We start from the raw sequence: 24,526 nt of genomic DNA, 5'->3' as shown, positions 1-24,526 counted from the left end.
GATGCCCTTTTCTTGGTTCATTTCTTGTAACAACTTGTGTCAATATCTAGCATAAAACCTAATTGTTTATTTCTCTATCTGGCCACCCAACTAGCCACTCAGTAAGGAGAGAGACTACTTTTCATATATTTATTGAAGTATAGTTGACACACAATATTTTTGGTTTTTAATTTCTATTTAAATTTTAGTTAACATATAGTACTGTGTTGGTTTCAGAGTAGACTTCAATGATTCATCATTTACACACAGCACCCAGTGCTTATCACAAAAAATGTCTTCCTGAGTACCCACCACCCATCTAGCCCATCGCCCCCCCACCTCCCTCTGTTCAACCCTCAGTTCTCTATCTTTAAGTCTCTTATGGTTTGTTCCCCTCTCTCTTTCCTCCCCCCCCACATATGGTCATCTGTTTTGTTTCTTAAATTCCACATAAGAGTGAAATCATATGGTATTTGTCTTTCTCTGACTGACTTATTTCATTTAGCATAATACCCTCTAGCTCCATCCATGTTGCTGCAAATGGCAAGATTTCATTCTTTTTGATGGCTGAGTAATATTCCTTTGTGTGTGTACACCACCTTTTCTTTATCCATTCTTCAGTCAGTGGGCATTTGGGCTCTCTTCATAGTTTGGCTATTGTTGACATTACTGCTATAAACATTGGGGTACATGTACCCATTCAAATCTGTATTTTTGTATCTTTTGGGTAAATACCTAGTAGTGCAATTGCTGGATCATAGGGTAGTTCTATTTTTAATTTTCTGAGGAAATACTCTATACTGTTCCGCAGCTTGCATTCCTACCAACAGTGTAAGAGGGCCCTCCTTTCTCCACAACCTCGCCAACATCTGTTGTTTCCTGTGTTAAGTTTAGCCATTCTGACAGGTGTGAGATGGTATCTCATCATGGTTTTGATTTGTATTTCCCTGATGATGAGTGATGTTGAGCTTCTTCTCATGTGTTGGCTGTTTGGATGTCCTCTTTGGAAAAGTGTCTGTTCATATCTTCTGCCCATTTCTTTACTGGATTATTTGTTTTTTTGGGGGGTGTTGAGTTTAATAAGTTCTTTATAGATTTTGGATACTAACCCTTTATCAGATATGTTGTTTATCTTCTCCCATTCCATATCTTCTCCCGTATCTTCTCCCATTCCACAGGTTGCCTTTTAGTTTTGTTGACTGTTTCCTTCACCATGCAGAAGAGTTTTATCTTGATGAAATTCCAGTGGTTCATTTTTGCTTTTGTTTCCCTTGCTTCCCTTGCCTTTGAAGATGTGTCCAGTAAGAAGGTTCTGTGGCCGAGGTCAAAGATGTTGCTGTCTGTGTTCTCATCTAGGATTTTGTTTGTTTCCAGTCTCACATTTAGGTCTTTCATCCATTTTGAACTTATTTTTGTGTATGGTGTAAGGAAGTAGTCCAGTTTCATTCTTTTGCATGTTGTTGTCTGATTTTCCCAACACCACTTGTTGAGGAGGCTGTCTTTTTTCCATTGGATATTTACTGGTTTGTTGGTTAAATGACCATATAGTTGTGGGTCTGTTTCTGGGTTTTCTATTCTGTTCTATTGATCTGTGGGTCTATTTTTGAGTTGACAACGTTACATTAGTTTCAGCTGCACAGCATAGTGATTTGACAGCTCTGTGTCTTAACGCTCACCACAAGTGTAGCTACCATCTTTCACCATACAAGGTTGTTGCAAATTCATTGACTATATTCTCTATGCTGTACCTTTCATCCTTGGGACTTATTCCATCACTGGAAGCCTTCACCATTTACTCCCCTTCACCCATCCTCCCACCCAACCTCTCTGGCAACCATCAGTTTGTTCTCTGTATTTATTTATCTGTTTCTGCTTTTGTTTGTTCATTTATTTTGTGTTTTTTTTTCTATTCCATATATTCATATGATATTTGAATTCATTATATTCATGTGATATTTGTCTTTGTCTGACTTCACTTAGCATCCATGTTGTTGCAAATGGCAAGATTTCATTCTTTTTTATGGCTGAGTAATATCCACTGCATATATATACCACTTCGTCTTTATCTGTTTGTCGGTGGATACCTGGGTTGCGTCCATGTCTTGGCTATTGTAGGTAATGCTGCAGTAAACACAGTTGCATATATCTTTCCAAATTAGTGTTTTGTTTTCTTTGGGTAAATATCCAGTAGTGGGTTTACTGGGTTGTTCGGTATTTCTCTTTTTAATTTTTTGTGCAACCTCCATACTCTTTTCCATGAAGTCTATGCCAATTTGCATTCCTACCAAGAGTGCATGGGGGTTCCTTTGTCTCCACATCCTCATCAACACTTGTTGTTTTTTTCTCTTTTTGATTCTAGCCATTCTGACTGGTGTGAGGTGATATCTCATAGTTTTGATTTGCATTTTCCTAATGATGAGTGATGTTGAGCATCTTTTCATGTGTCTGTGGCTATATGTATAGAGACAACTTTTCATATCAGTATCCTAAGTGCTTAAACACGGTACCTGTGTATAGTAGGTACTTAAGGATAATTAATGATGCAGTAAGTGTTTTGCTAAATGAGTGAGTGCTCCATCACATGCAAGAAACTTAGTATAGTGAGATATGCATTAGAGTTGAGAGTTTGAGCATACATAATTCTCCTTTACAGTTCACTGTTTATCAGAAAGGAAGTTTTTTGTGATGGCTGGGTGGCTCAGTCAGTTGAGCTTCTGACATTTAGTTTCAGCTCAGGTCATGATCTTGATGTCCTGGGATTGAGCCCTGTATCGGGCTCTGTCCTTAGTGTGCAGTCGACTTCAGATTCTCTCTCCCTTTCCCTCCCCTTCTGCCTCTCCCTCTGCTCTTGCAAACGAGCACTGTCTTTCAAATAAATAAGGAACTTTTTGTGTTTTTAGCATCCCTTCCTTAAATGTTTATTCTTATTGTTAATATACAAGAATAGGGTTAGCTAGCCACAGAGTAATCTAAGAAAAGGCACTTTAGAGAAGAACTAGTGATAGGTAAGACAAATGTTTTCTGATATACTAGAGGAGCTTCGTGTTAGAGCAAGGGGGTTGTGCCTGTTGGCCATTTCTATGTCTTCTTTGGAGACATGTCTGTTCATTTCTTCTGCCCATTTCTTGAGTGCATTATTTGCTTTTTGGGTACTGAGTTTGATAAGTTCTTTATAGATTTTGGTTACTAGCCCTTTATCTGATAGGACATTTGCAAATATTTTCTTCCAATCAGTGGTTGTCTTTTGATTTTGCTGACTGTTTCCTTTGCTGTGCAAAAGCTTTTTATCTTGATGAAGACCCAGTAGTTCATTTTGCTTTTGTTTTACTTGCCTTTGAAGACACGTCTAGCAAGAAGTTGCTATGGCAAAGGTCAAAGAGGTTGCTGCCAGTGTGCTCCTCTAGGATTTTGATGAAATCCTGTATTACACTTAGGTCTTCTATCCATTTTGAATTTATTTTTGTGTATGGAGTAAGAAAATGGTTCAGATTCATTCTTCTGCATGTGGCTGTCCAATTTTCCCAACACCATTTGTTGAAGAAACGGTCTTTTTTCCATTGGACATTGTTTCCTGCTTTGTCGAAGATTAGTTGACCACAGAGATGAGGGTCCATTTCTGGGTTCTTTACTGTGTTCCATTGATCTGTGTGCCTGTTTTTGTGCCAGCACCATACTGTCTTGATGATTACAGCTTTCTAATAGTCTCACAATGACAGACTTTAAGCTCTATCAGCTTTGATTTTCTTTTTCAACATTCCTTTGGCTATTTGGAGTTTTTTCTGGTTCTATACAAATTTTAGGATTATTTGTTCCAGCTCTGTGAAAAATGTTGATGCTATTTTGTTAGGGATTGCATTGAATGGGTAGATTACTCTGGGTAGCATAGACATTTTAACAATATTTGTTCTTAAAATGTTTAACATGACCCAGCATCAGGGACAAATCAAAACCACACTGAGATAGGACCTCACACCAGTCAGAATGGCTAAAATTAGCAAGTCAGGAAACAGCAGATGTTGATGAGGATGTGGAGAAAGCAGAACCTCTTACACTGCTGGGAATGCAAACTGGTACAGCCACTCTGGAAAACAGTATGGAGGTTCCTCAAAGAGTTAAAAATAGAGCTACCTTGTGACCCAGCAATTGTATTACTAGGCATTTACCCAAAAGATATAAACAGTGATCCTTAGGATCATGTGCACCCCAGTGTTTATAACAGCAATGTCCACAATAGCCAAACTATGGAAAGAGCCCAGATGTCCTTCAACAGATGAATGGGTAAAGAAGATGTGGTATATATATACAATGGAATATTATTCAGCCATCAAAATGACATGGATAGAACTAGAGAGTGTTACACTAAGTGAACTAAGTCGGTCAAGGAAGGACAGTTATGATGATTTCACTCATATGTGGAATTTAAGAAACAAAACAGGATCATAGTGAAAGGGAGCACAGAATAAAATAAGATACAATCAGAGAGGGAGACAAACCGTAAGAAATGCTTAGCTATAGGAAACAAACTGAGGGTTGCTGGAGAGAAGGTGGGTGGAGGAATGGAGTAAATGGGTGATTGGCATTGAGGGCACGTGATATAATGAGCCCTGGGTGTTCTATAAGACTGATGAATCACTGACCTCTACCTCTGAAACCAATAGTACACTATAAGTTAATTAATTGAATTTAACTAGATAAATAAAATTTAAAAACATAAAAAATAAGTTAAAAAACAGAAACAAACAGAAAAATAAAGCAAGGGGATTGAACTAGTTCATGTCTGAGACTATTCCCAGCTCTCAAACTGTGTGATTTTATACCTATGTGGCTGCCAGATACCAGGATACAAATACAAATGAAACACATTTCTTGTCCATTAGATATTTTAACCTTTGACCATGGATAATTTTTAAAAAATCTTATTTCACTTGTGCTTTTGAGTAATAACTCTATATGCATGTACTTGTGTGTTTGCACATATGTATATATTTGTGTGTGTATAGGCTCGGTGCAGTTTATATATTGTGAATTGCTTATAACCTTTGCCCATGTTTCTACTACAGTATTTTAAAAAAACAACTTGTAAAAGATTTTTTTTTATATATTAAGTATTCTCATTCTTCATTATAAATATTAGAAGTATTTTCTCAGTTTGCCGTTTGTCTTCCTAAAGGCCTTTCTCATCCTACAATTGAAAAAAATATTTGCATTTTTTCTGGTACTTTTATGGTTTCATTTTTTCCTCAAAAAAACCCTTCTAATCCATTAAGAAATCATCCTTGTGTACAGCATGAGATAGGAATCTGGCTTTATTTTTTCCAGATGATTAGCCAGTTCTTCTAACACCATTTATTGAACAGTCTATACCTCTTCCACTGAATGCATGGTTTTATACCTGCCAATGTTTCTTCTTTTTCCCTCTAGCTGAGGAGTGACTGGGTCTTCATTTCTGGATTAAAAAGTAATAGTTCCTTGGCATTTGTGAATGGGGAAATCACACAGTGTGGAGAAAAAGCACGTTGACCCTTTAAAAAAAGTGGTCATATCTTTGTATGTTATAAATTAGGGTAGTCGGTATGTCGGTTAATAAATATCCTCAGATTTCTACCTATTAGATACATGGTACCATTGTATTTCCTGACCATTATGGCTGGCTGAGGCCATATGACCAGTCTGGCAAATTTTGAGTGGACATGATGTATGTTAGTTTGGGGCCAGAGCATTTAATTGCTGGCGTGAGACTTTCCAGAACCCTTCATGTTGGATGGTGGCTGCCCCTTCAGTCTGGATCATTGAATGACTAGGATGAGAAAAGCTCTCCTGTCCTCCCTACCAGACATAGTGACTAGTAAATAAACCTTTCTTGGTATAAGCCACTAATATTTGGAGGTTCTTTATGTCAGAAGCGTAACTTGGCCTATTCAGACCTACGGAGTCTCTTTCAGTATTTCCGTTTGATTTCTTTGTCATCACCTGAACCCCAGCTAGAGGGTTTTCTAAGGAGAAGGTATTCTTTAATACATAGTGATTGACACAAAGGAAAAATAAGGTGGTTTTAGAAAAAAATAAATGAAATAATAACTTCTTGTTTAATTTGGAGGGTAACTTTTATTTTTTATGCAGGTAATCTGGAGCTCTCATAATGTTTGCCAAAGCAACGAGGAATTTTCTTAAAGAAGTTGATGCCGGAGGTAACCTGATTGCAGTATCAAACTTGAATGACTCTGATAAGTTACAACTTCTAAGTCTGGTGACCAAAAAGAAGAGATTCTGGTGCTGGCAGAGACCCAAGTACCAGTTTTTATCTGTCACCCTTGGAGATGTACTCACAGAAGACCAGTTTCTGAGTCCAGGTAAGTGTCTTTGGGTATATTCTATAGTTAGTCCCTGAAAAGATGATGATTCATCTTCTAGGCGCATGGTGTCATGAGTGATAGATTGTAAGGTGAGACCTTACAATGAATTCTGTTTCTTTGCATACACTCTTAAAGACATTTCCTCCCTTCCTTGCTTCCTCCCTTCCCTCCTTCCTTCCTTCTTTTTTTTCTTACTTTTTTTTTTTAGATTTTATATATTTTTGGGGGAGGGGCGGTAAGGGACAATGAGAGGAAGAGAGAATCTCAAGCAGACTCCCCGCTGAGCACGGTGCCCGAGGTGAGGCTCAAACCCACAATCCTGAAATCCTGACCTGAGCTGAAATCAAGAGTTGGATGCTTAACCGACTGAACCACCCAGGTGCCTCAAAGTACCCCCCCCCTTTTTTTTAAAGCACTTTTTTAGAATTCTTCTTCTTTTTTTTTTTTTTTAGGATTTTATTTATTTGCCAGAGAGAGAGAGAGTACACACAAGCAGGCAGAGAGGCAGGCAGAGGCAACGAGAGAAGCAGGCTCCCTGCCGAGCAAGGAACCCCATGCGGGACTCCATCCCGGGACCCCGGGACCATGACCTGAGCCGAAGGCAGCGGCTTAACCAACTGAGCCACCCAGGCGTCCCAGTACCCCTTTTTTTAAATGAACAAAATTCTACAGGCCAGACAAGAAAAGTTATAGCTTAATTAAAAAAGTAATATTGCAGTTTTGAGTATTAAAATAATACATGCTCATTGTAAGTGTTGTGGCCGCCCAGCATAGGTAAGATGGATCTGCCACCCAAAATCTGATTTAGTGTTGAAGTTGATGATGCCACTATCCATCAGAAGGGTGTGGAAAGTTTTGTTATTCACATAAGGGAGCTTTCTGGGGAGAGCAGAGCAGTCAGGCTATCAAGCTGGTCCAAAAATAGCTAGAGAAGAGGGGAGGTAAAGAAATAAAATTTCTGTGTAGCACTTTGTATGATCTAGAACTGTTCCTTTTATCAGAAAATGACATTGTTCTGGCCTAAACCCAGTGGACATAATGAGCACGTGCTATGTGCCTGGCTCTGTGTTATGTGATTTACATACATCAGCGTGTAACAGAATCCATCAGGAAGGTGGTCTCTCCAGATCACAGCTGAGAAGACGGAGGTTCAGGGAGATGCGTGGTAGATACTTAATCTTTCTACACACATCATTATACCATGTCCTAAGATTTTTTTTCTATTATCCAAGTTTTGTGATTTTAACATGTTTAACTGCAAGGTTTTTCTTCCCTATATATATCAAATTCAGAGAGAAGCAGATAATAAATTAAATATCTCAGACTAATAGGAAAGGGCACTTCAGTGCAGTCCTAAAACAAGATCCAACACCCATCACACACACACACACACACACACACACACACACACACACACATTTATATACTTACACTACACATACATGTATGCATTAAAGCCTTCCCTTTGAAGGGAAGTAGAAAGCGATTAAAATCTGGAACTCTTAACTAGCGCTCTGTGCTACTTCCCAAAGCATTTCCCAAAGTGTTTGTATTCCATAAGATATAAATAGGAAAAGATTTGGAATTAAAGGCATTTTCATGGTTGTCTTATTTTTGGTGGTGGTGACAGAGATGGTTCTCTGTTTCGTAAATTGTGAAGATAGTGATTGATGATAACTTCTCAGCCCTTGCTGAGGAATGGTTTCCTTGACTGAATTGAAGGAAATACAGGTGTAGGTGGCAGTGAATGGATGGAAAGAAGACTTGCAGACTTCAGACAGTCTTGAATCTCTTAGAAGTACAGCCAGGAGCCCAGGAGAGCCTTGGGTCAGGGAAGTGGAAAAAGCCGAACGTAAAGTTCCTAAGAGACTCTAAATACAGCTTTATCAAGTGACAATGACTGACACTATTTTTATGGTGGTATTCGGCTGGATTAAAACTGAGAACAGTAGAAATCTGGAGATGAGAGCAGAGGGCAATTCTGAGATGAGATCATCACGTATTTATCTTCGGTGTCCGGATAAGAACGGCAGGTCTTGAAGGCAATGTGCTGGTAACCTGGGTGTGACCAGGAGAGGAACACAGTAATTCCCAGAGGACCTGACTGAAGCTCGGACACCTGGGTGGGAGGGAGGTGGCATCTTCCCAAGTCTGGGAAGCCAGAAAGTAAGGGCAGAGAGCGGGGAGCTTGTCTGTCCGAGGATGGTGTTTGAGAGGGAGGGAGGGAGGGAAGGAGGGCAGGCATGCCCACTGACTTTATCTGAGGAGAGATAAGGTATGGTATGATAAGGAATGAAATGGCTGGGTAGAGGTCAATGTAAACAGGGGAGCCTGGGATGCCTGGGTGGCTCAGTCAAGCCTCAGACTCGTGATTTCAGCTCGGGTCGGGAGCCCAGCTTGTGAGATCCAGCCCCCTGTCAATCCTGCATCCGTGCTGGGGGTGGAGCCTGTTTAAGATTCTCTCCCTCTGCTTCTCCCTCTGCCCGTGCTATCGCTCTAAAAAATAAATAAATAAAAGTAAAAAATAAACAAGTAATTATGGGAAAGGAAATTTTTTCATAGAGATGGTAGCGAAGGCCAGGGGAACGTCCTCCCAGACTGGTGGGTGGGGAGGGAAGATGTCTGCACTCCACATGGCTGAGTAAGGCAGACCACTCGGATGTGGGTCATGAGCAGAACTTCTGTTTTCACTCTGCTTCGGTGTCCTCCTCATGCAGTTCCTTTACAGTCTTCACCCGGGGAAAAGCACACATTTAAAACATTCTATTTAGGAGCACCTGGGTGGCTCAGTGGGTTAAGCCTCTGCCTTCGGCTGAGGTCATGATCCCAGGGTCCTGGGATCGAGCCCCGCATCGGGCTCTCTGCTCAGCGGGGAGCCTGCTTCCTCCCTCTCTCTGCCTGCCTCTCTGCCTACTTGTGATCTCTGTCAAACAAATAAATAAAATCTTTAAAATATATATATAAAATATTCTATTTAAAAAATTAAAAAAATTCTATCTGAATAGTGGTTAAATGGATGCTTGCTGTAAAGTTTGTTTACTTATTTAATTTTAAGTAATCTCTATAGCCAATGTGGGGCTAAACCTCACAACCCCGAGATCAAGAGTTGAGTGCTCTGCCGACTGAGCCAGCCAGGGGCCCCAGGATGCTGGCTTTAAACTTATTTGTTAAACTCTTCAGATTCTTGGGGTGCCCCTGTCAACATATGTATATATTGGAAATGAAAGACGAAATAAACAAAAACAGCACCCAATAGAGCCCCCTGGCCACCAGCCCCATCCTGCTCTCAGTCAGTACCTCGGGGTGCTAGCTCCATTTTGGTTTGAACATACACGGAGCATGGCTGCCAACTTTCCATTTTGAATGGAAATTCAAAATTTTTTCCTGTGGTTTTCCACAGGATTGGAAAGGTAGGTGACCTAAGGCAGCTAGGTGGCCAAATTATCCTCAGACTCCTTTGCATGTCTCATTCACAACAGTGGTCGTGGAGTCGGACTTTGTGAAATATGAGGGCAAGTTTCAAAACCACGTGAGCGGGACCATCGAGACGGCACTAGGGAAGGTCAAGCTGAATGTTGGAGGCAAAGGACTTGTGGAAAGTCAGTCTTCTTTTGGAAGCCTGAGGAAGCAGGAGGTGGACCTGCAGCAGCTCATCAGAGATTCCACTGAGAGGTAATGAGAATTCTGTTTGGCATTTTGGGTTTGACACGTATCTCATTCAGTGGGTCCTTTGTAAAAAGGGTGACGGATGGGAACTTTGCCCCGAAGCAAACATGATTGAGTGTTGGGTTGAAACTTTGAGAGCTCGTCCTTTAGCCTGGAATTTCTTCATTGTTCTCAGCTGGACTGGGGAGAAGTGGAAAATATTATTATTATTATTTTTTTTTTATTGAGGTGTAATTGACATATAACGTTGTATTAGTTTCAGGTGCACAACATAATGATTTGTTATTTATCCCTATTGCAAGATGATCACCACATCTATCTACCACAATATGTAGTTGCAAATACGTTTTTTTCTTGCAATGAGCACTTTTAAAATGTATTCTCTCGGCAACTTTCAAACATGCAGTATTACTAACTATAGTCAGGGTGCCGTATCATACATCTTTCACAGCTGGACGTTTGTACCTTTCAATCTTTACCCATTTCATGTACCTCCACCCTCCACCTCTGGAACCACTAATCTGGTCTCCGTGTCCATGACCTTGTTTGTTTTGATTCCATATATAAATGAGATTGGGCTCTTCTTGTCTTTCTGTGTGACTTATTTCACTTGGCATAATCCCCTCGAGCTCCATCCATGCTGTCCCAAATGGCAAGATTTCCTTCTTTTATGTGGCTGAATAATACTCCATCGTATATGTGTTAAGTTAGGTTCCTGACCCTATTCCAGGAGTGTCGGAGAACTCAACTCAGTGCTGGTACTGTCTGCCTACAGATAGTATCACGTTCATAAGGTAAGGGTTCAGTCCTAAAAAGACTGTCCTCAACCCTTACTCTGTGTCGGATGCCAGCAGCAAGCCCAGGCTGTTCCTTGTGCCTCTGACGATGGGGCCTGCAGGTTGGAGATTCCTATACCCCCATCCTTGGACTTCAGATGCCCTTCGCAAGTCCAGGTTGTTAGCTGTACTTCTGACCAACTGGCTAAATATCAGATTCCCGTGACCCCCTCCTTGAGTTCAGTGAATTTGAAATATGAAACAGTTTACACAGGACATCACTGTTTTATTATAAAAGAATAATAACTCAGGAACAGCCAGGTGGAGGACATGCATGGGGCATGGTATGGGAAAAGTCATGGAGCCTCCCTGCTCTCTCCAGGTCACCACTCTTTCCAAATCTTCATGTGTTCGCCAATCTGGAAGCTCTCTGAACCCCGTCTTTTTGGGGTTTTATGGAGGCTTTATCACACAGTCAGGATTAATTAAACCCTCATGGACCATTGGTGATTGATTGAACCTCCAGCCCCTCTCCCCTCCCTAGAGGTTGGGGTGGGGGTACTGAAAGTTAAAAGCTTCTAATTACAGGTTGACTCCCTAACTAGTCCCCATCTTTAGGTTACCCAAAGTCACTACATTAACATAACAAAAGACACTTTTATTGCTTTTCTCGCAGGAAATTCCACAGGTTTTAGAAGCTCTGTGCCAAGAACTGGGTTGAAGACCAAATATATATTTCTTACTATAAATCACAATATAACATATATATACTGTAATTCTTTATCCATTCATATATCCATGGATACTTAGATTGTTTCTATGTTTTTGCTATTCTAAATAATGCTGCAGTGAACATGGGGACACAAATCTTTTTGCAAAAATGTTTAAATACTTGGCATAAATATGCAGAAGTGAAAATTCTGGATCGTATGGTAGTTCTATTTTAAATTTCTGAGGAACATTTATACTGTTTTCCATAGTGGTTGCATCAATTTATAATTCCACCAACAGAGCCAAAGTTTCCCATTTTTCCACATCCCCTCCAACTCCTGTTACTTCTTGTCTTTTTTTTTTTTTTTTTTTAAGATTTTATTTATTTGACAGAGATCACAAGTAGGCAGAGAGGCAGACAGAGAAAGACGGGGGAAGCAGGCTCCCTGCTGATCAGAGAGCCTGATGTGGGACTTGATCCCAGGAACTTGGGATCATGACCTGAGCTGAAGGCAGCGGCTTAACCAACTGAGCCACCCAGGTGCCCACTTCTTGTCTTTTTGATACGAGCTATTCTAACAGGTGGGAGGTGATATCTCATTGCGGCTTTGATTTGTATTTCCTTCTTTTTTTTTTTTTTTTTAATTTGAGAGAGAGAGAGAGACAGGGAGAATGAATATGAGATGTTGGAGGGCTAGAGGGAGAAGCAGACTCCCCATTGAGCAGGGAGCCTGATGTGGGATTCGATCCTGGGACTCCGGAATCATGACCTGAGCTGAAGGCAGACACTTAGCTGACTGAGCCACCCAGGTGCCCAGATTTGCATTTCCTTGATAAGTGATACTGAGCATCTTTTCATGTGGCCATTGGCTATCTGTATGTCTTCTTTGGAAAAATGTCTAGTCAGAACTGCCCATTTTAAAATTGGATTTCTTTTTTCCATTGAATTATATGGGTTCTTTATATATTTTATATATTAACTCTGTACCGGGTGTATGATTTGCAAATACTTTTTCCATTTAGTAGGTTGCCTTTTCATTTTGTTGATGGTTTCCTTTGTTGTGCAGAAAGAAGTATTTTAGTTTGATGTAGTCCCATTTGCTATTTTTGCTTTTGTTGCTTTTGCTTTTGGTGTCAGATTAAAAAACTAATTGCCAAGGCTGATTTCTAAGAACTTACCATCCATGCTTTCTTCTGGGAGTTTTATGGTTTCAGGTGTAACATTAAAGTCTTTAATTACTTTGAGTTATTTTTTGTGGATGATGTAAGATAGTGGCCCAGTTTCATTCTTTTGCATATGGCTATCCAGTTTTTCTAATACCATTTGTTGAAGAGACTGTCCTCTCCCCATTATATATTCTTGCTTCTTTGTCATTAATTAAATGACTGTATGTGCATGGGTTTATTTCTGGACTCTCTATTCTGTTCCATTGATCTGTATGTCTGTTTTATGTCCAAGTCTGTTTTATGTTTTGATTAGTGTCATTTTGTAATATAGTTTGAATGACAGCGTGATATCTCCAGCTTTGTTCTTCTTCAAGATTGCTTTGGCTACTCAGGAATTTTTGTGGTTCTGTTCAAATTTTAGGATTTTTAGATTTTTTTTTTTCTGTGAAAACTGCATTGGAATTTTGTTAAAAGATTTTATTTATGGGATGCCTGTGTGGCTCAGTTGGTTAAGCGGCTGCCTTTGGCTCAAGTCAGGATCCCAGCAACCTGGGATTGAGTCCCACATCAGGCTCCTTGCTCTGCAGGGAGCCTGCTTCTCTGTCTGCCCCTGCCTGCCACTCTGCCTACCTGTGCCCTCTCTGTCTCTCTGACAAATAAATAAATAAAATCTTAAAAAAGAAAAAAAAAAGATTTTATTTATTTATTTTACAGAGAATGAGAAACAGAGCATGAGTAGGGGGTGTGGGGAGGAGGCAGAGGGAGAGGGAGAAGCGGATTCCTTGCTGAGCAGGGAGCCCAGCATGGGACTTGATCCCAGGACCCTGGGATCATGACTTGATCTGAAGGCAGATGCTTAACCAACTGAGCCACCTAGGAGTCCCAGTGCATTCAAATTTTGATGGAAATTACATTCAATCTGTAGGTTGTTTTGGATAGTAGGGACATTCTAGCGATATTCTAATCCATGAGCATAGAATATCTTATTATTTATTTATTTTTCAATTTATTATTTATTTATTTTAAAGATTTTATTTGTTTATTTGACAGAGATCACAAGTAGGCAGAGAGAGATGGGGAAGCTGGCTCCCTGCTGAGCAGAGAGCCTGATGCGGGGCTTGAACCCAGGACCCTGGGATCATGACCTGGGCCGAAGGCAGAGGCTTTAACCCACTGAGACACCCAGGTGCCCCTTTTTCAATTTATTTTTATCAGAGGCTTATAGTTCTCAGTGTACAGAATATTCATCTCTTTGGTTAAATTTATTCTTAGGTATTTTATTCTTTTTGATGTAATTATACATGGAATTATTTTCTTTCTCTTTTGGAATGTTCATATCCGTGTATAGAAATGCAGCAGATTTTTGTGTATTGAGTTTGTATCCCGGAACTTGGCTGAATTTCTTTATTAGTTCTAACAGTATTTTGGTGGGGTTTTTAGGATTTTCTGTACATAATGTCGTGTCATATGCAAATAGTAGTAATTTTATTTCTTCCTTTCCTGTGTGGTGGCATTTTATTTCTTTTTCTTGCCTAATCACTCTGGCTTGGATTTCTAGTACTATGTTGAATAAAGTAGAGAGAGTGAGCATCCTTGTTCCTAATCTTAGAGATAAAGCTTTGGATTTTCACTGTTGAGTATGATTAAGCTGTGAGCTTATCATATATGGCCTCTATATCTACTTTGTTGAGAGGTTTTATCATATAGGAATATTGAATTTTATTAACACTGATTTTTCTGCATCTATTGAACTGATCATATGATTGCCATGATTTCATTTTGTTAGGATAGTGTATCACATTGATTGATTCATGGATCTTGAACCATCCTTGCATAGCTGGAGTAAATCTGACTTGATCATTATGTGTGATTCTTTTAATGTGATATTTTCTTCAGTTTGCTAATATTGTGTTGAGGATTTATGCATCTATGTCTATCATGGATATTGGCCTGTAACTTTCTTTCTTTTTTAAATTGAGGTGTAATTGACATGCAGCATAGTATTAGTTTTGAGTGTACAATATAATGATTCCATATTTGTATAGATTGTGAAATGATCACCACAATAAGTCTTGTTAACATCTGTTACCCAACTGACCTATAATTTTCTTTTCTGTGATATTCTTGTCTAGTTTTAGTATCAAGGTAATGCTGCATTTTAAAATGAATTTGGAAGTGTTCTCTCCTTTTCTGTTTTTTGCATGAGTTTGAAAAGGATTGCTATTCTTTAAATGTTTGGTAGACTTAACCACTGAGGCTCTTTGGTTGACTTTTGTTTGCTGGGAGATTTTGATTACTAATTCAATCTCCTTATTAGTAACTGGACTGTTCAGGTTTTTTACTTCTTTCTGATTTAGTCTTAGTAGGTTGTATTTCTAGGTGTTTATTCTTTTCTTTCAGGTTGTCCAGTTTGTTGGTATATAATTGTTCATTGTACTCTCTTAAGATCCTTTGTATTTCTGTGGTATCATTTGGAATATGTCTTCTCTTTCATTTCTGATTTTATTTATTTGAATCCTCTCTTCTTGGTGAGTCTAGCTAAAAGTTGATCAATTTTGTCTGTCTTTCTAAAGAACCAGCCATTACTTTCATTGATATTTTCTATTGTCTTATTGGTCTCTATTTCATTTATTTCTAATCTCATCTTTGTTATTTCCTTTCTTCTATTAATTTTGGGCTCTGTTCTTTTTCTAATTCCTTGAGGTGTAATGTTAGGTTGTTTATTTGAGACTTTTCTTGTTTCTTGAGGTATAGACATTTATTGCTATGTACTCCCTTCTTGGAACTTTTGCTGCATCCCATTAGTTTCGGTGTATTATATTTCTGTTTTCTTTTGTCTCAATTTTTTTTTATTATTAATCTTTAATTCCTTCACACATTGGTTGTTCCATAGCATGTTCTTTAATCACCACATCTCTGTGAATTTTTCAGTTTTCTTCTGGTAATTGAATTTAGTTTCATACTATTGTGCTCGGAAAAGATTCTTGGTATGATTTCAGTCGTCTTAAATTTATTAAGAATTGTCTTGTGGTGTAACATAATGGTCTATACTGGAGAATGTTCCATATGAACTTGAGAGGAATATGTATTGTGCTTTTGGATAGAATATTCTGTATATATGTTAAGTTCACCAGGCCTAACATGTCATTTAAGGCTGATACTTCCTTCCTGATAATCTGTCTGAGATGATCTATTAATTGATGAAAGTGAGATATTAAAGCCCCGTACTATTCTTGTATTGCTGTCTATTTCTTTCTTTAGGTCTGTTAATATTTGCTTTATGTATTTAGGTGCTCCTATGTTAGGTACATAAACATTTACAAATGTTATATTCTCTTGTTGGGTTGACTCTTTTACCATCAAATAATGCTCTTTGTCTTTTATCACAGTCTTTGTTTTAAAGTCTTTTTTGTCTGCTATAGCTAGCTTAACTTTCTTTTGTTTTCCATTTATATGCAATATCTTTTTTCAGAACTTCACTGTCTGTATTTGTGTCTTTACATCTTAAGTGAATCTCTTGTAGGCAGTATATAGATGGCTCTCGAGTGTTTGTTTTTTTTTTTTTTAATCCATTCAACTACTCTCTGCATTTTTATTAGAGAATTTAGTCCATTTATATTTAAGGGAAGCACACTATTAGCAACAATCGCACCTCAGATAAACCTCATTGGTACAATACTGCCACTGAGAAAAGCTTAAGGGAAGCACTCTAAAAGGAACTTACTTCAGGCAAATATGTACTTTTTTAAAAAAGTTATGCTATTTATAAAATGCCAACGAGGAGAATGCTATGACCTACATTTTTAAATATTGATATTGGAAGCAAGAAAATGACATTCCCCTCTGGTTCCTGCTAGCTTTCTGATTAGGAAAAGAAGGCAAATTAGGGGCTTTAGCAGAAGAGCTGGTTTTCAACTAGGAGATCTTGAAGAAAACCCCACAGTTATTCCTTGCTTAGCTTGTAGTAAATACATTTTACTCCATATAACTCATTCTTTTTACCTTATGTCTATTGAACGGTCGATAAGGAATTTTGTTGAGTGCGCACTATGTGCCATGTACTGTTCTACATGCTTAGGATGCTGCAGTGAACAAAATGCCAACATTTCTGCTGTATAATCTAGTGGGGAGAGACACAAAATGTACAACTCAGTGCAGTATATACTAGGTTGATGGGGATTGGTGGAATGGAGAAGAATATAGCAAGAAGCGAGATAGGGCATTTTAGGAATGGGGTTTATGATTTGAAAAAGTGGCCATAGAAGGCATTGCAGGGAAATTGGCATCAGTGCAAAGATTTGAAGGAGCACAGATTCAAGTACAGGGATATCCTGGGCAAGAGTGTTGTGGGCAGGCGTCAGTGTGGCTGGAGTAAGTAAGCTGGGCAGGAGAAAGGGAGGCCTGGGGGGGGGGGGTAAAAGGAATGGACGGCAAGTTCTACAGGGACTTGCAGGCTGCTGGAAAGACTTCAGCTTTTATTCAGAGTGAGATGGGAAGCCACCAGAAGACTTTGAGCAAGAAGTGACATGGTGGGACTCAGTTTTTAGAGGGATCTTTCTGGCTGCTGATTTGAGAAGAGAGTGGATGAGTGGAAGTAGGGAGTCCAATTGAGAAGTTTTTGCAATCATCCTCATGAGAGCTGATGTTTCCGTTTGTATGTTAACATATGTGTGTTTTCCTGTGTAGTTTTATCTCCCTTTCTCTTTCTTTCATTCTGTTTTTTTTTACTCTTGTTCATTTAAAACAGAAAATGCAACTCCAAATAAAGAGAAAACTTACTTGCATTTGTGTATAGGTGGTTTATTTTCACTTTTGCAACATTCTTAGGATTATATGAAATATAAAATAAATTCACTCATTGAACAAAATTATGTTTAAAAAAATTAATGAGTAAATACTACCATAAAAGTCATGTATCAAGCATTTAGTGGGTAGATTTTCTATAGACCTTGAGAACACTGAGGCAACTGCAGTCTTCAAAGCTTGTTCACTAACCACTGGTGCTTAATGGACTTGAAAGACCTTGGCCATTATTCACTTCCTCCCAGTACTTCCTAGGACTCTAAGACTCTGGCAGGAATCTCCCTTTGGTCAGAAAAATTTAAGCGCTCTCTGATGATACCGGGTGGAAGGGACAGCCACCTCATTCTGTGACAGTCATAGTCTTTATTTTCCTTTCTCTGTGGCTTTTTTTCTTTGCTAGGGAGGCATTTTCCTTTTCTACTACAATACTTAGAACTCACCAGAAACACATCTGTTGTTTATCTGAAAATAAAATTTATCTGGGCATCATCCATTTTTATTTGCTAAGTCTGGCAAATTAGGAGGAAGTAGTACAGGTGGGCTAGGAATGTCCAGGGGCCTCTGATTCTCAGTCATCAGACAGATCTCTGTAGTTGAGCCCTGTTGGGAAGTTTTGGTACTTCTATTTTTTTTTTTTTTAAATTTTAAAGGTTTGTTTGTTTGTTTGTTTTTAAGATTTTATTTGACAGAGAGCTCACAAGTAGGCAGAAAAGCAGACAGAGAGAGGAGAAGGCAGGCTCCCTGCTGAGGAGTGAGCCTGATGTGGGGTTCGATCCCAGGACCCTGAGATCATGACCTGAGCTGAAGGCAGACGCTTAACCCACTGAGCCACCCAGGCGCCCCTTGTTATTTGTTTTGTGAACCATGTTTGTCAATGCTTTATAATCATATTTCCCAGTATAGGTTTTCCAAACCCTCTTTGTGATTCAGGTGTAGAAGATGATGCCAACAGGAAGCATATGGAAAGGGGTCAGTGAGTAGAGATAGGAGAAAATATTCTGAAGAAAAAGAAATTCTTGCCAGAAGTTGTAAGTGGGAAGCCAGGGAGAGAGGAAGGGAAGGAAACAAGCCTTTACTGAGCACCTGCTGTGTGCCAGGCACTTTAAGGCACAGACACAAAATGTGCATTTACTCTGCACAATTCTCTTCTTTTACACTTAGGATCTAAGGCTCAGAAGGAAAAGTAATTTGTTTTCAGTCCCCGAGCTCAATTTGGTTGCTGGAACCGGGATTCAACCCAGGATTTTCTGGCTCTAAGTTTCCTGTTCTTTCTTCAAAATTGTGTTTAAGTGAGTGTGAGGCAAAGAAACTGGCTAAGGTAAAAGTAGCTAATGTTCTGGCACAGAATATAAAGGTAAAGCATGAATCCAGGTTCCCAGCGCAGTGGACCAGACATGTGTGAGCGAGCCCAGCATGCGGCTAGGCCTGCCCACCTGGAGGTGCCGTACACAGGGATGAGATCACCTCAGGAGGGTCTTTAGAAACTTGTTCATTGTAGAGGTGATGAAGGTGGTGAGGTGGAGGTGAGGAAGAGGGTGGCACTAGGAACATGGGAAGGAACACATTTAACATCTAGAAATAGAAGATGAGTCTTCTGACAGAGTCACCTCTCCTTGTTCTGTTGCTAAGAGGTAAAGGTGAGCTATGAAGAGAGGGGGGATGGCAAGGGAAGACTCTCCCAGTCATGGGACAGAGATCATGTAGAGCGAATGTTCTTCTTACTTCATGCTGGAGTCATAAATTCTTATCTACATCATCTGCCTGTCTTTGGACTCCCACAACATCATTGGATTGATAAGGTGCTGTTTGACATATGTGTGGCCTTGGGAGAGGTAATTAGTAATGCTTAAGTACTGTACGTTCTTGAGGACTTATTTGCAGTCAGTCATTTTATTTCAGGTAATTTAGATAACTTGTCATCTGTGTAAAAAATATTTTAACCCTCAGAATTCAGAGTATTAGCTTTATTGTCCATGAAATGTGTGTACCTCTCAAAAACTTCCTCTATTCTTGAAAAAACGGGCACCTGCATATACAACATTTATCTAGCATTGTTGAGCATGAAGGTATTCTACTGGAATTAACCTTCCAGACACCTGGAGCTGACCTCTTTGAACGAGAGCTCTGGTTATCTTAAAATATTCTTGATGAAAAACCATGCTACGATATATTAGGGACTTCTTTTTAAAAATGTTTTTATTTTTATTTTTTATTTATTTTTATTTTTTAAAGATTTTATTTATTTATTTGACAGAGATCACAAGTAGGCAGAGAGGCAGGCAGAGAGAGAGGAAGGGAAGCAGGCTCCCTGCTGAGCAGAGAGCCCGATGTGGGGCTCGATCCCAGAACCCTGGGATCATGACCTGAGCCGAAGGCAGAGGCTTTAACCCACTGAGCCACCCAGGCACCCCTTTAAAATGTTTTTAATGGAGAATACCATGTTTATTGAGACATTTTCATAATGATTTGGATTCATGTTTTATTCTTAAGATCATCACTATTTTGTAATAAACTCTCATTTTTCTGCCTTGTCTCCCATTGTCAGCAGCCGTCTGTTGCTGCCTCAGGTATAACAACCGCACCCCACACCATCTCTGCCCCTGATCTCCTAGGGTCTTGGGGAGGTTTATTTCTGGTAAATAACTTCTATAACTTGCTATGTCACTTCTGCCCCTGGTCTGTTTTCTCAGCTGTTGCTGAAGCATCTGGACTAGATGACCTTTGAGGGTTTTCTCCTGGCTAAATATGAGAAGCGAGTGGGCTCCAGAGTACACGCATCAGCCCCTTCTCCCTGAGTTCAGGCCCTGGTTTCAGCTGATTTCCAGGGCAGATACCATTCTCATTCTCTGTCGTATTGTAAAGCAAATTCTAGTAAAACAGATTCAATTTCTGAATGAATACCTGATAATTAGAAGTTTGGCTTTTCATTAAGAATTCCAGCTTCTGAATGATGTGCCACTAATATATCATGCCAGCAGTGGTATGGCAACGACAAACTTCCATAATTATTTAAAATATTTCAAAATTACACTCAGTCTTATTATATCTAAATACTTCCGAATTCCAAAGGTTTACACACAAAAACTTTTATTTAAAAAAATTCGTTTAAAGATTTTATTTTATTTGTCAGAGAGAGAGAGAGAGAGAGAGCGAGCACACACGTGTGCATGCACAAGTATGAGCAGAGGGAGAGGCAAGCGTCTTTGAGCAGGGAGCCCGATGCAGGACTTGATCCCAGGACCCTGGGATCATGACCTGAGCCGAAGACAGATGCTTAACCAACTGAGCCACCCAGGCATCCCGCACACAAAAACTTTTAAAAGCTCCTCTTCCTTGCGGCCCACATCTGACCTCTCTAAAGTTCCTACCGTAGCTCTCATGAGCGCTGTCCCCATGTGCTGTCTGCTTTTCCCTGATTTAGCAGTGATTTGAGGGCAGGTTTTGGAGGGCCCCTGTCTTTCTTAAAGAAACCACGCACTGTGGTTGGAACTGTCTTCCTTCCAACCTGATAAATTTCCTTGTGGCCAGCAAATAGTTGGGAAATCCTCCTGTGCTCGTGTTCAACTCTGTGCAGGCATTATTATTTTTAATGGAGTTTGTGCCTAACAATTTAAAGACTTCTGGTCACATGTACTTGAAGACCAAAGTCTTCTGAATTTGGTCCTTTCATTTTTTCTCTTTTTAATTTGTTTCTCCTTCAGGATCAGCCTTTAAGTAGTCAAAACAAATGAGCGGAAGACACCCCAAAGTCCGGGCGTGGGAGCAGCCAGCAGCACCTCCTCAGGCTTTTCTCTCTGTGTTGGGGGTAGGGGAACTCTAGCCCCATCATGGAGTGGTAAACTTCAGACTCATTTGTAAAACAAAAAACACGTGGAAATGTGGAAATATAAAGAATAGTGTAATGAACAGTAATATACCACCTCCTCCCACTCCTGGCTTAAAGATTTTTTTCTTTAAACCAAGACCTAGGAGCCATCTGTTTCTCCCTCACTGCCCCGGATTTCATTAATAAAATGGGATTAGTGTTCCCAAGGTATTTGTGTGAGAATTAAATGAGAGAATATAAACCAAGCAGGATGCGTGGCAAGTTCGCGCTGCATGTAGTTATCAGTGGGAACACTTTTAGAACTATTGCTATTATTACTAGCCCCAAACAGAGCTTGGTTATAAAAGCCAGGAAAGGTCAGAGCTGTCGGAGGGAAACGTGTGACTTAGCCTTTGATAATAGAGCAGGGAAATGCCACGTTTCAGAGGAGAAATCAAGTGACGCCCTTACAGATTGAAACGTGTCATTTTTCTGATGTTTGCATCTTGTAGGAGGCAGGCAGCCTCATAGTCGCCATTGGGAATGGACTGTGGGAGGACTAGCTACCTTCAGGGAAGGTGGGAGAGGCTCTGGTTCCTGTCTGTAGCCACAGCCTGGCTTCTTCCAAGATGAGTGTGGACCCAGACACTTGGCTATGCCACCAAGTCTGGAAAGCAGGAGTCTATTCTCTGTATGGGGTTTTGTTTTTTTTTGTTTTGTTTTGTTTTTTTGTTTTTTAAGATTTTACTTATTTGACAGAGGGAGAGAGAGATCACAAGTAGGCAGAGAGGCAGTCAGAGAGAGAGGGGGAAGCAGGCTCCCTGCTGAGCAGAGAGCCCGATGTGGGGCTTGATCCCAGGACCCTGAGACCTTGACCTGAGCTGAAGGCAGAGGATTAACCCACTGAGCCACCCAGGTGCCCCTCTCTGTATGTCTTATCATGGGAAACGCTGTTCAATTCTTGAATAAAGCTCTACAGAGCCCTTGAACAACATCAGGAAGACGTTAGTGGGCCTTGTCTTGGTCATTGTGGCCTTGTCCTGGTCATCGTAGTCTTTGTGAGAAATGCAGCTATGAACCTTTCAAGGCCCCACCAAGTCCACTCTTTTAAAAAGATGTCTTTTCTGGGGTGCTTGGGTGGCTCAGTCAGTTAGGTGTCTGCCTGTGCCTCAGGTCATGATCCCAGGGTCCTGCGACCGAGCCCCGCATCGGGCTCCCTGCTCAGCGGGGAGTCTGCTTCTCCCTCTGCCTCTGTCACTCTCCCTGCTTGTACTCTCTCTCTCAAATAAATAAGTAAAATCTTAAAAAATCTTTTCTGATACTCCCCCCAGACCACACCCATTTCTGTGCTGTCTGAAAGTCAGTGAACTTCCTGTTATTTTTTTCAAATTATTCTGTCTCCTGATTTTAGTCTTAGTTCTTAGGACTGAGGGCTTCTGAAAGCTTGATTCACTTTCTGTTATTTTTATCCACAGTGTAAATCACGGCCAACTAATAACCCCTCATGTGGGAGATAAGAATCTGGGGATTCTTTCCAATATTTGGTTCTGGGACTAGTTGTTATTTTTTTCGCAGAACCCATCATGTCCTATCAGCTTTACTTTGACAGGCTACTTCAAATCCTTTTGGAACTAGGTAGGATTTACGTCCTAAGGAGAGACGCTCAAGTACTATTTTCTTCTAAGATTGGTCGACGTTATATTTCATCAAATCCAAGATGTCATCCCTTGTAAAATGCACCACTATTTGACATATCACTAAGAAAGAACCCTGCCAATTAAACCATGTCATCCACCAATTTTAAAACATCCTGATTTCAGATGTTAAGATGTGAAAAAAAAATACATGTTTTAAGATTGATGAGATGTGGTATTCAAAACTGGATTGCCTGAAACAAGTCAAGAGTTCAGTTCGGATGAGCAGATGTTTATCCCACCTGGGCTCTTCACATGGGTCTGACACATAGCCTGGAGCCATCACTGAAATTGTCCTCTTCTCTCTCAACCTGCTGCTTGGCCTGACTCCCTTTGAGGCGTTGGTTGCTGAGGCTTAAGTCTAGTTGTCTCAGCCAGAAATGTTAGTACCAGACATGGCTCCTTCCTCACCTTCTTGCCCACACCTAGTCTCTGGCTAGTTGACTACCTCTTCAGTATCTTTCTTACCTGTTCCCATGGTCCTTGCCTCACAACCACTTCCCTGGTGCTGGCCTCCACTGTCTCTTCTGTGGATGTTCATGGAACTTACTAGCAGATGTTCTCATCCCTGTATCCACTGTCACCCCTCCCAGTGGGTTCTCCACAGGCAGTGGGTTGGAGTGTGTCCTTGCCTGGCTCGTGCCTTCTGTGCTCTCTGTGCTCCCCCACGTCTTAGGATGACGTCCACACCCCCCTGTAGTTGACAAAGCCCAGCTTTTGCTGTTCAGTGTCCTTTCCCACCATTGCCCCCTCCCATTCTCCAGGCCAGTCCTCTGAACTTACTTCAATTCCTGGGATTGAGCTCCAGGCTCTTTCTCACCGTCAGGCCTTGTCTGAAAGCTCCTTCACTCCTGTCCACACAGATGCACGGAAGGACACAGATTCACCTCCTCTGCTTCCATCCAGTTCCTCAGATTAGCCCCACTGCCTTCAGGAGCCATGTCACCCAAGATTCTTCTGCTGGGACACTAACCAGTGTGGCTCTGGGGGGTAACCTAGGTTGTACCTGCCTGCTTCTGTGTCCGCCTTCCTCCCGGCACACCGTCTGGCCCCGCTCTGGCCCCGCACGCTGTTTGCAGCTTAGTGGGCACCGTCCGGCTGACAGAGTCATTGCTTCATCTTCCTCTTACTTCTGAGGGGCCTCAACCGCTGATGTTAATTCGTTTGCCTGGACTCGGGATTTAAGCCCAGATCCACAAAACTCCTGATTTCTCCAGTCTAGCGGCCGAAGCACAGAGCTTGGAGAGAAGACGGTCCCAAGGGCTCCTGCGGGAACTCACCTCAGTGTGGCTGGTTGTCCTGCGGACCTGTCGCGTCTCATCCGCTGGTGGTGGCAGATGGATTAGTCTGTCTGAGAGCTGGACACCTCTCATTGCTCGGTTGTTGTTTCCCCTCTCTGCCCGGGGAGAGGGGGTGTATGTGCGCTAGAGGAGGTGTCCTCCAGACTTTACTGGGAACAGAGGTGGCGCTGTCGCGGTGTGGGGGGGCATCTGGTCAGGCTGGTGAAGGTGTGGTTAGCCCTGTGCCTTGATTTTTATTGTTTTCAGGCAACTTAACTGTCCTGAAGTTACA

The 24,526-nt window shown here is 40.7% G+C and overlaps 1 protein-coding gene across 1 annotated transcript in view; it reads left to right on the top strand.

Moving 5' to 3' along the window:
* GSDME (gasdermin E) overlaps positions 1–24,526 on the top strand; it is a 73,036-nt gene that overhangs the window by 6,203 nt on the left and 42,307 nt on the right. The window contains exons 2-3 of the mRNA XM_080818508.1: positions 6,100–6,329; positions 9,812–10,004. Coding sequence (XP_080674634.1) covers positions 6,119–6,329; positions 9,812–10,004 — 404 coding nt within the window. The 5' untranslated portion in view covers positions 6,100–6,118. The remainder of the gene's footprint in view (positions 1–6,099; positions 6,330–9,811; positions 10,005–24,526) is intronic.

The sequence above is a fragment of the Martes martes genome (assembly GCF_963455335.1).
Source record: "Martes martes genome assembly, chromosome: 11".
Classification (NCBI taxonomy): Eukaryota; Metazoa; Chordata; class Mammalia; order Carnivora; family Mustelidae; genus Martes; species Martes martes.
This window is presented reverse-complemented; position numbering and strand designations above follow the sequence as displayed.